This window comes from Fukomys damarensis, unplaced genomic scaffold (assembly GCF_012274545.1).
Source record: "Fukomys damarensis isolate Sample0158 unplaced genomic scaffold, DMR_v1.0_HiC HiC_scaffold_17, whole genome shotgun sequence".
Classification (NCBI taxonomy): Eukaryota; Metazoa; Chordata; class Mammalia; order Rodentia; family Bathyergidae; genus Fukomys; species Fukomys damarensis.
Genome location: NW_022900929.1, coordinates 35,143,218 through 35,157,156, shown reverse-complemented (window position 1 = coordinate 35,157,156; position 13,939 = coordinate 35,143,218). Strand labels below are relative to the sequence as shown.

Sequence of the window (13,939 nt, the reverse complement as noted above, 5' to 3'; positions counted from 1 at the left end):
AAGTAAAGGGCTAAAGGTGTAGGGAAAGTGGGAAGGGTGGGGGAAAGGTAATAAGGGAGAGGCAAAAAATATGAGAAACTGAAAAAATGGAAATAAAGTGTTTGTAAATGGGGAGGGAGGAGGGGGTGAAGGGAGGGCAGGGGCAAGGGGAAAAATGAGAATCAAGACCTATTATGTAAAGGTATAGAATCCCAATGATGAATGTAATTGTATTATATACCTAGATTGTACCAATAACCTCAATAAAAAGAAAAAAAAAAAGAACTAAAAATAAAAGGTCAATTATAAACATGCAAGATATATTACTTCTAAAAGCTACCCAGATGTACTGTCTTGGCATCTATAAAACTATTTAAGAAATGATAAGAATAAGCTAGTGTCCCAGCTTCCTTAAAACACTGTAGGCATAGCACTGCGTGACAACAGCCACACTTTTCTACTATAAATTTGTACTTGGAAGCTATACATCTTAGTAGCTGCACATGGGAGAGACAGGAAACAATATTTGTGTTTATTCACTTGGTATGACGAACAGCAAGGTGTGTGCACGTGTGCAAAACTATCAAACTGGGATTTTTACCACATAATGCTCTAACAAATTTTGTGTACATTTACCTGAGCATCACAGTGGGTAAAATACACTCACACCACTCTTCTATTAAAACAACATGTATTTTACTACAATTGAATGTGGGTGTGTCTCACGGTAGCTGCACCTGAGGAAAGCAAAAATTCATCTGTGCATGCATCCATTTGGCAGATGAACAGCAAAGTGTACACAGGAGCTCCAAAACAGCATGAAATAAATGCTCACTGCTAAATTTCTGTGCATTTAGGATTTGTTTTTTGGTTTGTTTGTTTTTTTGATATCGGGGATTGAACTCAGGTCCTTGTGCTTCCAAGGCAGGCCACCGAACTGCTGAGCTAAATCTCCGGCCCTAGGATTTGTTTTTTTTAAGTTTTCTTTTGATTTTTCTGGTAGAAGCCGCCCAACACAGTATACAACAGCACATCAAAAGCCAGATTTCCAAGTTGTAGAGGAGGTCAAAAGTGAATCACCAGATTATTCATGTGTGGATGATGAAGATGATGACTTTTGACAGTGGCCATGTGTGCCAAAGTTCCTGTGACAGTGAAGTGGAACAAGAATTGACTGATACAGACCTCCTTGATTCAGATGATGAAGAAAACAGCAATGTGAGTGCATATTTGACTAGCTGAAAGGTTGGAAAACAGTCACGCAAATGATCCAATGTTGTAACTAACTGAAAATACAGTGAGGATCTTGGCAGGGGTGAAACCTAATGGACAGAATGCCAGCACCTCAATTCAGTGTTGGAAACTGTAACAAATGAAATGCTACAAAATGTTGTGAAATACACAGAGGCTGAAATACAAGTAAAATGTTCTATATCCCCCAATAGACATATTAAAAAATGTATTTATTCCCAAGCACAAGGTTCTGAGTTCAATTCTCAGTACCCCCCGCAAAATGTATTTATTATGACACTTCACTAGCTGAACTGAAAGTATTCATAGGTCTGCTGTACTTAGCAAGGATTTCTCATGGTAATCACAGGAATGTAAAAGACTCACAGAAGAGCAATGGGTCAAAATATGGCATAAAAATTTATGCCCCTGTAGATGCAATAACTTATTATACTTTCAATTTAAAAATTTATCCTGCAGCTCAGCCACCAGGATTTTATTCATATAATAATAGACCCAAGTGTTATGAACAGACTAGTTGCTCCCATCTCCCAAACTAATCAAAATGTGACATCTGACAGCTGGTTGACCAGCTTCCAACTGCACTGATGTTATATTTACTAACAGAACATAAGCTGACCAGCATAGGAACTGTACACAAGAACAAAGCAGAATTCCAAATGAAATGTTGCAATTTCAAAACAGAGAACTGTATACAATCTTTGAATTTCAGAAAGATTTACATTGGCCTCATATATGGCAAAGAAAAACTGGTACACTACTGATGTCAACACCACACCATGCTAGAAATTTCAATAGGAAAACCTTGACAAAACGGAAGCCTGAGGTAGAAACCTTTCAAAACAAAACCAAAGGTGGAATAAATATTGATGTTATGCAGCAACTATGATGTCACTTGAAACACAAAGCACTGGCCAATGTTTGTGTTTTACTCAATCCTAAGTGTGTAGCATAAATAGCTTGATAGTTTACAAAGAAAACAAGTATAAAATATCATGGAGAAATTTTCTTAAGAGGATTGGGACTGGAACTCATAAGAGATCACTGACAGCAGAGGAAGAACAAAATGTTTCTGTCCAGGCAACTATATCAAAAAATTGTGGAGCACACTAGTGAGCTGACAGGTGGAACAGGCAGAAGCAACATCATGAAGACCTACTACAACAACAAGAAAACCAAAAATATGTCAACTGTGCCATAAAAGAAATTACAAGAAAACAAAACCTACATGCTATCAGTGTAAGCAATACTCGTGTATGGAAAATGCAGTTTTTATGTGAAAAGACTGCCTTGGGTGTAAGAATCAAACGAAAGACTATTTCTGTGATAGATTTTTGTTCCTCACATAGGTTTTTACTTCTGATGTTATCTTTCAGGCTTTGTAAGCAAGTAAACAGCTGATGTGAAAATGGTGATGTGTATTCTAAGAACTCATTACATATTTGATATTTTATTTTACTGATACCTTTTTTTCCTGCTAAGTGTATGTTGTACAATATGGTCAGAAGCTCCTGACAAAACAGGAAGGGAGGTGACAAGAATGGCCTGCCAACCAGGCATAATAACACACACCTATAATCCTAGCACTCAGGAGGCTGAGGCAGGACAACAACCATGAGTTTGAGGCTAGACTGACCTACATAGCAAGACACTGTCTCAAAAAAAAAAAAAAAAAGAATGGTCTGCCACACAGGAAAGAAAAGCTAGGCACATGCTATCAGTGTGAGATGTATGAGTGGAATACACAGTTATCATGTGCAAAGACTGCCTTGGGTGTGACAACTGAGGCAAAGATTATTTTTGTGTGGAGTTCTATTGGTATTTTCATTGTAGTTCATATCATATAGGACTTTATTTCTGATTTTTTTTTGTTTTGTAAGTACATAGCAGATGTGAAAATACTGATGTTTAGTCTAAACACACAATACATACCAAGAATTTAACACTTTGTTTTACTGATATTTTATGTTCCTGTTAACTACACATCATATAATATAGTAAGAACCTCTTAACAAGACAACAAGACCAGTGAGATGTTAAGTATGTCCTACAAAAAAGCCAGGAAAGCCAAATAAATACATGTGTTGTCAGTATAGGCAATACATGTGTATGAAACATGCTGTTGTCATTGAAGACTGCCAAGGTGTGATCACCGAAGTAAAGATTATTTTATATTATTATACCAGAGTGCTACTTTCATTGTAGTTCATATAGGAATTTGTTGTTCCTTTTTAGACTTTGTATGCCAAAAAACAGTCAATGTTGAAATTTTTTTTTTTTTTTTTTTTTTTTTTTTTGAGACAGGGTCTCACTATGTAGTTGAGACTGACCTGGAACTCACTATGTAGCCCAGGCTGGTCTTGAACTCACATCAATCCTCCTGCCTCAGCTTCCCGAGTGCTGGGATTATAGGTGTCTGCCACCACCCTCAACTAATGTTGAAAATTTTGATGCTTTTTCTATAAACAATAAATATTAAAAATTCAATACTTTTGGAGGGTATTTTTCCTATTAAGTACTCATTGTTTGATATAATAAAACTCATACCCACATTTATGTGCCTTTATGATAAAATTCAAGCTGTGCACTACATATTCTGTATGGTTTTGGAAATAATCGAAGTTATATGTAAGGCTTTAAGGGGACAGAAGAATATAACATATCCAAACCTTAACACTAATCTGGTGAAAACACATTGTTTTTAAGCATGGTGGCTGGCACACACTTGTAATCTCAGCACCCTGGAAGGCTGAAGCAGGAGTCTCACAAGTTGGAACCAAGCCCAGACAAGTTAGCAACTTAGCCAGACTCTATCTCAAAATATATGTGTTGTCAAAGTGAGAACATCCTTATCTCAAAAAAAAAGAAAAAAAGGTTGGGATGTCACTCAGTGCATGAAGGCCTAAGTTCAATCCCCATATTGCATACGACACACACATACACACACACACAGCTTTCAAGGACCAATCTGCAAAACTGAGACACCCTCACAACAAAGTTGGATAAATCTCCTCCCACTTTTACTGAAATTTGGCAACCATTTAAGCCTCATCTCTTCCAATAAAAAATCCCAAAGCAGACCCAACATAAGATGACACAGCAACTCAGAACCTAGTCTGCTGCTCTTCCAAAGTCTTCCACTCCAGCTTAAACCAAACAAACAGGAATACTCTTAATAAAGAAATGTGTGTTCTCAAGAAGACGGAAAGGCAAAGCTGAATGCAACTCTACTCAGCTCTCTCCTTGGTGCTGAAGAAACTGGTTCAAAGTTACACAGAGCACTAGAGATTTAGCTCAAAGGTAGAGCTTCCCTATCAGTGGAAGGCCCAGGAATCAATGCCCAACCCTGCAAAAATAAAAGTTACCCAAAAAACTCGAAAGCCATTCCTATAATGTTCCTACCTCAGACTGCCTTCTTCAGGAAAAAGAGAATTTTTATCTTTATAGAAATGTCTTCTCACTAATTCTTAAGTAGCTATTATCATCACTTCCAGGCCAACAATCTTAAATACTTCCATTGAAGTCACTCTTTATCAAAAGATGGGCATCATCTAAAAGTTCTCTTTTTGTTGCTTTTCTTTCCCCCTGTACCGGGGATCAAACTCAGGAGCTTGAGCCTGAAAGGCAGGTGCAGTGCCACTGAGCTAAATCTCTAGCCCAATTTTGGGACAGGGTTTTGCTATATAGTTCAAGTATGGCCTTGAACCCACTTAGAGCTCAGGCTGGCTTTTAACTCAGAGCAATCCTCCTGCCTCAGCCTCCAGAGTGAACCACCACACCCAGCTTAAAGTTTCTTCACAGGTACAAAAGCAGGTTTTCCTATAACTGTCCCAACAAGAGTGCTCATACATAAATTATTCTTCTAGAAATAATGATTTGTATGGGAAAAAACTAATTTTTTAGTAACGAAGTACTCTACCATACTAGGAGATCAAAGCTAGTATTATCAATATTGGGGCAGATATATTGTGTGTCATCTGATATAATATGACAAGAAGTTTTATCAGTCTTGTCATAATCCTGCAAACTGTCAAAATACAAAAATCAAATAAAATCCTTCAGAAACATAAAAGAGACCCAACTTCAGACATATTCTACAAAATAACAGCCCTATACCCTTTAGGAATAACAATATCACAGAAAACAAAAGCTGAGGAATCATTTCAGATATAGCTCAGTGGTAAAGCATTAGCCTAGAACTAACAAGGTTCTGAGTTTGTAATTTTTTATTTGTTTGTTTTGGATTTTTAGTTTTCTTTTGTCTAGTTTTTTGAGACAGTCTGGCCTGAACTCACTATGTAGCCCAAGCTGGCCTTGAACTCACCATTATCCTCCTGCCTCAGCCTCCCAAGTGATGGGATTACAGGCATGTGCTACCATGCTCAGTGCTATCCAGCACTTTAAAACAAAAACAAAATAATGTTGAGGGCGGGGGATTTAGCTCAGTGGTTCTGCCATCTGCCTCACAAGTGCAAGGTCCCGAGTTCAATCCCCAATACCAAAAAAAACCATGTTGAGTCATAGTTGGAAATCGAGAGCCAGGGATGTGGCTCTCTGCCTGACAAAAACAAGGACCTGAGTTCAATTCACCATACCAGAAAAAAAAGAAAAAGATTTCTTAAATAAATGCTAACTAGAAATGCAATCGTATTTTCTTTTTTGGGGGGTACCGGGAATCGAAATTGGGTCCTTGCACTTGCAAGGAAGACAGTGGAACCACTGAGCTAAAACCCCGGCCCCATCATATTTTCTTTTTGTATTTGTATGCTACAACTATCACCACCTGAGCATTAGGGATCCAAGGGTTTTCACAGTAAACTACAATCTAACCCTTTTTATTTTTATTTTGAGACATTATTTTGCTAAGTCACTAAACTGCATAAGCTAGGCTCAAACTTGGAATCCTCCTGCTTCAGCCTCTCAAGAGAGGTGGAACCACTACACCTGGCTTACATCATCATTATCATCATCAAAGTTAAAAATAGCCTATGTGTTCTGTGAGTGGAACAGGAATTTAGAAGGTAAGGTTACTCATTAATTTGTTTGCTCTTTCAGTAAACCCCAAGCTCAAGCACTAAGGACCAAGCTCAGGGCCTAGCTTATTGCCCTCTGTTCATGAGCTTTCAGCCTAAGGGAGTTTTCAATTCCACCTCTGGTTTTTGTGCATTTTTTTTTTCTTTTAAATGTAACGACCGCCTTGTGAATTCTGACCAAATTTTAGAAAAAAGTTAACTGAAGACAATGCTGCTCAGCACTGTCTAACCCAACAGATCAGCTTCCTCTCTGTGAAGGACGCAGCTGTTGCAGCTTCTTCTCAGAGCGGGGAAGGCAGGCATTCTCCCACTGCTGGCTGGAGGCACCTACAGTACTTACCTTTGGTAGCTCCTTTTTCACAATGCTGAGCCATACTTTCCTACGACGAGCATTGAGCTGCTCAATGGATAAGTGCTTCTTCTTGGTGCCAGGGGGAGGTGCATCGTGAGAAAACTTGGCAAAAACTTTGGTCTGGTGGTGGTGACGACGAGGAGATTCTTCAGAGGAAAGCTCTTCATCTCTTCGTCTTTTCTTCTTCACCTTTTTCAACTTGGCTGTAAGGGAAACAGATGCTTACAAGGCCATATCTCTTCCCTTATACAGGAGAAAGCCACAGAACATCCTTACCATTTTAACAAAACTCTAGTTGCTCTTCTCATGCTACCTCAAGCTGGAACTGTCTCTCCCTTTTTCTATTCAGGCCCACAATATTCCAAAAGAAAGATCTCACTAACCTGTAAATAAACACTAGCTATTCCCCCTTTACATGAAAGAGAAATATGAATAAAACCCAAGAAAGGACCAAATTTCTGTTGAATGCAACACTAGCAAAAGGAGGTTTATAAAACATCACTGGGGTCAACTAATGGTCAAAAGGAAGCAAACAACTTCTACAAGGTGGCAATGTGATGTAGCTACAAAGAAAAAAACACACAGCTGGCAAGAGAAAAAAACCCACAGGTTGATATGACACTGAAATTTGTGAGGGGGAAAAAAAATCACACATGGAATGAAAATTCAAGTTAGTTTGAGAGGAGAAGATGAGAAAATCCAGAGGGCCAGGCACAGTGGCGAACATCTGTATTCCCAGCACTTGGGAGGCTGAGGCAGGAGGACCGCTGTGAATTAGAGGCCAGAATGGGCTACATAATGAGTTTGCCGCCAGTCTGCACTACACAGTGAATGAAAGGAGAGGGGAGGGGAAGGAAGGGTAGAGAGGAGAAAATAAATAAGTAAATGCAGAGGGAAAAAAGAATGGGGGAGGGCCAGGGATTTAGCTCAGTGATTCCGCTGCTTGCTTCACAAGCACATTGTCCCGAGTTCGATGCCCAGTACCAAAAAAAAAAAAAAAAAACAGAATGAGGGTAGGGGAAGAAGGTCAGAAAGAGGCTTCTTAAGTAGAATTTATAACTTTAAGGGAACAAAATCTGCAGTACAGAGATAGTTTATAACATTCCCTTCCTGTTTCCTCCCTAGTTTCCAGCTGCTTAGAGCTTGGTAAGGAAGGAAGGACACTTCCTGACAAACATGCAAACACTAATGAAGACCATCAGGAGGTGATCTATTTTAAATCACCTCAGCTAGCAACAAGTATACTTTATTCCAACCCTTCTGGTTACTCTTCATATTTCCCTGAGCAGAACCAATTGTTTGCCATCCCAGAACACTGTCAACCCTGGCAAAGAATTTTTAAGTAAAAAGGAATAAAGAATAGGTCGAAACTTTTGGCCAGAAATCTGTAGTTCCTAAATCTTTCTAATTCTGAAAAAGACTATAAAACCAAATACGAAGTAAGATTAATAATACTACTAATTAGAAAGGAGAGCATAGGATTTTGGATTAAGCAAATTTCTACTATCTCTACATTGTATACTGTATCTAAAACCCAAAAGCACCAGCAAGACACATAAAATTCTGAAACAAAGAATAAATAAATGTGCAAATTAGGGCTGGGGATTTAGCTCAGCGGTTCAGTGGCCTGCCTTGCAAGCACAAAGACCAGAGTTCGATCCCTGGAACCAAAAAAAAAAAAGTGCAAATCAGTTCTGTATGCTAACCTTTAAGCTTCTTGTCCTCCTTGAATTTCTTTTTTCTGGGTCCAAGTAAGTGCCGTTGCTGCTCATAGAAGGGATCATATGTTGAGAGCAGGCCTGCACTGTAGTACTGGTACTGCTGCAACTGAAGAAAGCAAAGACTATGATGGCCTTGTATTTTACAGCACACCTTCAAGTCATCTTTTTTTTTTTCTTCAAGTTATCTTTACTAAAGAATACAAAACCAATAGAAATCACAGCTCTTAAATATTCTTCCCACAGAGACCAATAGAAATTTAATACACCAAAAAGAATTTCCTTGGACCAGGGATTTAGCTCAATAGTGCCACTGCCTGCCTCTCAAGCACAACGTTCTGAGTTCAATCCACGGTACCAAAAGAAAAGAATTTCCTTAACTTCAAAGTAAAATGGGTTCAACTGTCTTGTGTAAGACAGGTTGCTGGAAAAACTTAGGAAAGAATTTCCAGCTTCTGAATTTTTGCCAGAGTATTTACTTATTCCTCATATACAGAGATGAAATTAATTCCCTACACAAAGGACTCCTCTTGGGAATTAATCAACAAGAAATGAACCTTATTTCTATTATCAATTAGTCCACAGACCTACTAGGTTCCTGATGCTTGCTATTCATTTACCAGGCATCCCAATTCTCCAATCTTTTAAGACTGCTCTTTTCATCACACTTGAATAAAGGCTGCCATTATTACAGATGGCACCTATGTTGCCAGAATTCTAATATATGAATAATTTTTCCATCCAGGAAGTACTAAATCCTTTCAAACATTTAAATCAACCCATGAATCTCACATCATCACATTTACTACTAACACACAAATATGTAAAATCACGCAGACCACTTGGTCCTGGATCATAGCCAAATGAATTGTCCAATGACTGAAACTAGTATGTAAAAGTAACATGCGGAACTATTATAAGGGCCACTGTCAAGGGAAAAATTAAAGCATTCATCATACTATACACTAAAAGCCTGGAAACATTCTTATATGTATCTTTTACTTTTTAAAATGAGCAAATATTTGAAGCATCAACTGCCTTCACTCTAGACTATAAGAAGAAACATGGCCAGGTGTACTGACACATGCCTGTAATCCCAGCATTTTGGGAGGCTAACGCAGGAGATCACAAGTTCAAGCCAAGCCTAGGTAACTTAGTGAGAACATGTCTCTAAACTAAAAAAAAGTTTAAAAACTGTTGTGGATGGAGCTTAGTGCAAAGGCCCTGGGTTCGAGTCTCAAATAAAAGGAAAAGCAAAAGCAAACATTTGGAGCATCAAGTCCCTTAGCACTACACTTTAAGAGACATGACAGGGCACATTAACTGAACCACTGGAGAGGCTGAAGGAGGATCACAGTTCAAGGTCAACCTGAGCTACATAGGAAGTTCAATGCCAGCCAGAACCACATAGTGAAAGCCTATCTGAAAAAAGCCAAACCATGCCGGGCATGATGGCACACGCCTATAATCCCAGCACTCATGAAGCTGAGGTAAGAAGATTGCCCTGAGTTCAAGGCCCTCCTGGACTCTACATTGAGTTCAGGACCAGCCTGTACTACATAGCAAGACCCTGTCCAAAAAAAAAAAAACAAAAACAAAAACTAAACATATAAAACAACAACAAAAAAAGAAACACTACCCAAATTGTCAGATATTCTACTGCTGCTCACTTCTATAAGTTCATGTTTCAGCATATTACTCAAACCTCTCTGAACTAAGTTTGGACCTTCAGAAAGTGCTGGGAACTGTCAGATCTTTATGCAGTTGTTCACCAGGTACAATGAGCTACATTTCTAACAAAAATCAGAAAGCTTTGGTAACAGTTTTCAATTAGTTGTCCCTTAAAACCACCACCACTGTGGGGTGGGGGTGTAGCTCAGGGGTAGAATGCTTATGTAGCTCATATGAGGCCTGGGTTTAATTCTAGTACTGCAAAAAACAAAAACAACGCTATCATCATTCTAACATTAGGATATAAAGCAAAGGGGTTTTTCTAAGATAGTACTTCCAAAGAGCAAATGCATTTAATAAGCACTCATTAACATTTACATTTTGACAGGTCCTAAAAAAGTTCTACATGACCCAGTAAATAACCAAGAGAAAGAAAAACATATATCCATACAAAAACTTGGGACACAAATCTTCATAGTAGTAGTAACTGCCAAAAAGTAGAAATAACCCATTCAGTTCAGCAACCAAAGAAAAGATAAACAAAATATGGTATAAATATAATGAAATATTTGGCAATAAAAAGGAATGAAATACAAATAATGCTACATTGATGAACCCTGACAACAATACACTAAGCAAGAGAAACTGGACACAAAGGATCACATGTTGCACAATTCCATTTGCACAAAATGTCAAGAATGAGCACGTTTATGGAGCAAGAAGGTAGACTGGTGGTTGCCCAACACTGGGGGAGAAGAGAATGAGGCCAACAGCTTAAGAATAGGAAGTTTCTTTGCAGAGTGATGAAAATATTCTAGAATTAAGATAAGGATAAGAGTTAACAAGACTAAAAATACTAAAATCAACTGAACTGGGCCAGGGATCTAGCTCAGTGGTGCCACACCGGCCTGGCTAAAACAAAGTCCTGAGTTCAATCCCTGGTACCAAAGAAAAATGAATTGCATATAACAGACTGAATTTTTGTTATGTAAACTATATCTCAATAAAGCTGTTAAGAGCTGGGCAAGGTAGCCTGGCACACACATTCCTATAATCCAAGCACCCTGGATGCTGAGGCAGGACAATGATCACCACAAGTACTATACAAGTTTGCGGTCAGCATGGGCTAGCTACATAGTGAGTTCAAGGTCAGCCATGAACTACATGAGACCCTTTCTCAAAGCAAATAAAGCTATTGCCAACTACCACCACCTAATGACTGTAAACCAGAAAAAGGGCGAACACCCAGATGGTCTGAGTTTTCTCAAGTCTCACCTCCTTGTCTTTACTATACTTATTTTGATGAAGCTTCTTATATTTATGTAGTCGAAGCATGTTATGAAGCTCTTCTCTGCTGAGATTGAGTTCTTCTTCTTCTTCTTCATCATTGTCTTCACTCTGAGAATCTGCCTCACTAGACTCATCACTAAGAAGAATACTCTAAAAGGGGTGAAAATGGAAACACAACTTTAGCTGAGAAGCAGTTCCATTTATTATCCAAGCATTTTTTTCAGACTCTAAAACAAAGACCAAGACAACCAGAGGACAAGAGGACAAGCACTACTCTTCATCAACTCAGCTGAGAAACAGGGCTGGGGATTTTTAGCTCAGCAGCACTGCACCTGCCTGGCAAGTGCAAGGTCCTGAGTTCGATCCCCAGTACCCAAAAACAAAAAAAAAAAAAAAGAATGCTCAACTGAGAAACAAAAGGATATAATTAAACCCGACAGGAAAAAGGGTACATTGGACAGAATATGTATAGCACTTACATGCTATACATAAGATATTCAAACTAAACCATCCAATACCAAGACAAACCAAACAAAACATACACACACACACCCCTACAAGGTATTTAAAAGAAAAAAGAAAGGGGAACTAGGAAAGGGGGGAAAGAGAAAAGAAAGATGAGAAAAGAAGGATAAAATGGAAATAAATCTTTGTAAATAAGGAGGAGAGGAAGGACTGGGAGAAAAAGGAATCAAGATACACCATGTACAGATACAAATCCCCTATCGTGAATGTGATCATTATGCATATTTAAATTGTACTAATAAAATTCATTTATAAAAATAAATAAAAGGAGGGCCAGGGATTTAGCTCAGTGGTTCTATTGCCTGCCTCATAAGCACAAGGTCCCGAGTTCGATCCCTGCTACCAAATGAATAAATAAATAAATGGGGGGGGGAAGCAAGCCATGATTAAAGAAACAGAAACAATCTATTCATTAAGACAAATAGATAAACAAAATGGAAAAAAATAGTATTAATATGGGTCACAGCATAAAAAAAGGTTGAAAACTTATGCTAAGAAGCCAATCACAAAAACCTACAAATTATATGATTCAATTTATTTGAAATTAGCCAGGCATGGTGTCATAGCCCAGTAATCCCAGCACTTAGGAGGCTGAGGCAGAGGGATTGCTGTAAGTTCAAGACCAGCCTGACCTACACAGCAAGGCCTTGTCTCAAAAAAAGAACAAAAAATTATCTGAAATGTCTAAGACATACAAATCAGGAGCCAAAAATCAGATTAGTGGCTTCCAGGGACTGGTGGAAATACAAAATAGAGAAAGGCTCTAATAAGTATAGGGCTTCTTTTTGGAATGATGAAATGTTTGAAAACTAGATAAAACAACTTTCTGAGCATACTAAAAATTGCAAATTGTACACTTTAAAATTGTTCACTTCTCAAGTGAATTATATCTCAATTTTTGTTTTTGGTACCAGGGATCGAACCCGGGTCCTTGTACTTGTGAAGCAGGCAGCAGAACCACTGAGCTAAATCCCCAGCCCTTTATATCTCAATTTTTAAAACTGTGATGGCTAAGCATCAAGATTTCTGTATTCCCATGATGGCTAAGCATCAAGATTTCTGTATTCCCATATACCAAACAGCCTAAAGCCTTACTGATATGGAGAAAATCAGACTATTTACACATTAACCTTCTAAAAGACATAGTGGTAACAATAAAAGATAAGTCTCTTTGAGCTCTGCTCAGGAGAAGTATGAAACAGTGAAACTGTTATTTATTTAGGTGCCAGGAATTGAACCCATTATGTCCCTCAGTCTAACTGACAAGTTTTCACAGAAGAAATGTGATGAATGTGTTACGACTATAATTAAGAGTACAGCACAAATCCCTTAATAGAGTGGCCAAGGCCCCACGAGACCAGACTCTAGTCTCATCTCAACCGCTGTCCCCACTCATTGCTGGCCTTGGCCCTGCCTTCCTTCTCTAATGTATTGTTACTTCTTTTCTTGTGACTCTGCAACTCTTTCTTCTGACTATAATGCTTTTACTTAGACTTCTAAATGGCTCTCTCTAACCATTCAGAAATCAGGTAAAATGTACCTTTTAAACCAAGTCACATTTATTTACTTGTTTACAGATTTCCTCAGTGCCTCCCTCATTTAGAATATAAGCTCCACAAAGCAGGAAATTTCACCATTAGCAACATTATGCACAAGGAGGCACTCCATCAACATTTGTTGACTAAATGAGTAAGTCGGCGACTAATGGAAAGTAAATTAATATTCCTGACTACACAGTGCACCAATGAGGGCAGGGATCTTATCTGATCAATTTCTGTCCTCCCTTCTTTCCCACAGATGCTTTACATTAAATAAATGTTTGCTAAAATGACTTCACTGAATCTTCTTCAAGAAACCACATCCAGGCCAGGAACAGGGGCACATTCCTGAAATCCCAGCTACTCAGGAGTCTAAGAGGAGGAGAATGGTAAGTACAAGACCAGCCTGGCAACAGCAAGATCCTGTCTCAAAATAAAAAGTACAAAAGGGCTGAGGATATAGTTCACTGTGAAGGGTCTGGTTTAATCCCCAGTACCACAAAGAAACAAACAAAAAAAAAGTCCAAACACCCACATTCAGTATAAATGAAGCCTATCTGGAAAACCTCTGGCATTCTGTCA

At 38.5% G+C, this 13,939-nt stretch overlaps 1 protein-coding gene across 1 annotated transcript in view; it reads right to left on the bottom strand.

Annotated features, from left to right (window-relative positions):
• Positions 1-13,939, bottom strand: part of Ino80 (INO80 complex ATPase subunit) — a 122,475-nt gene that overhangs the window by 81,310 nt on the left and 27,226 nt on the right. Inside the window, exons 5-7 of the mRNA XM_010624714.2 lie at positions 11,280-11,444; positions 8,322-8,442; positions 6,604-6,818 (exon numbers count right to left, since the gene is read on the bottom strand). Coding sequence (XP_010623016.1) covers positions 6,604-6,818; positions 8,322-8,442; positions 11,280-11,444 — 501 coding nt within the window. The remainder of the gene's footprint in view (positions 1-6,603; positions 6,819-8,321; positions 8,443-11,279; positions 11,445-13,939) is intronic.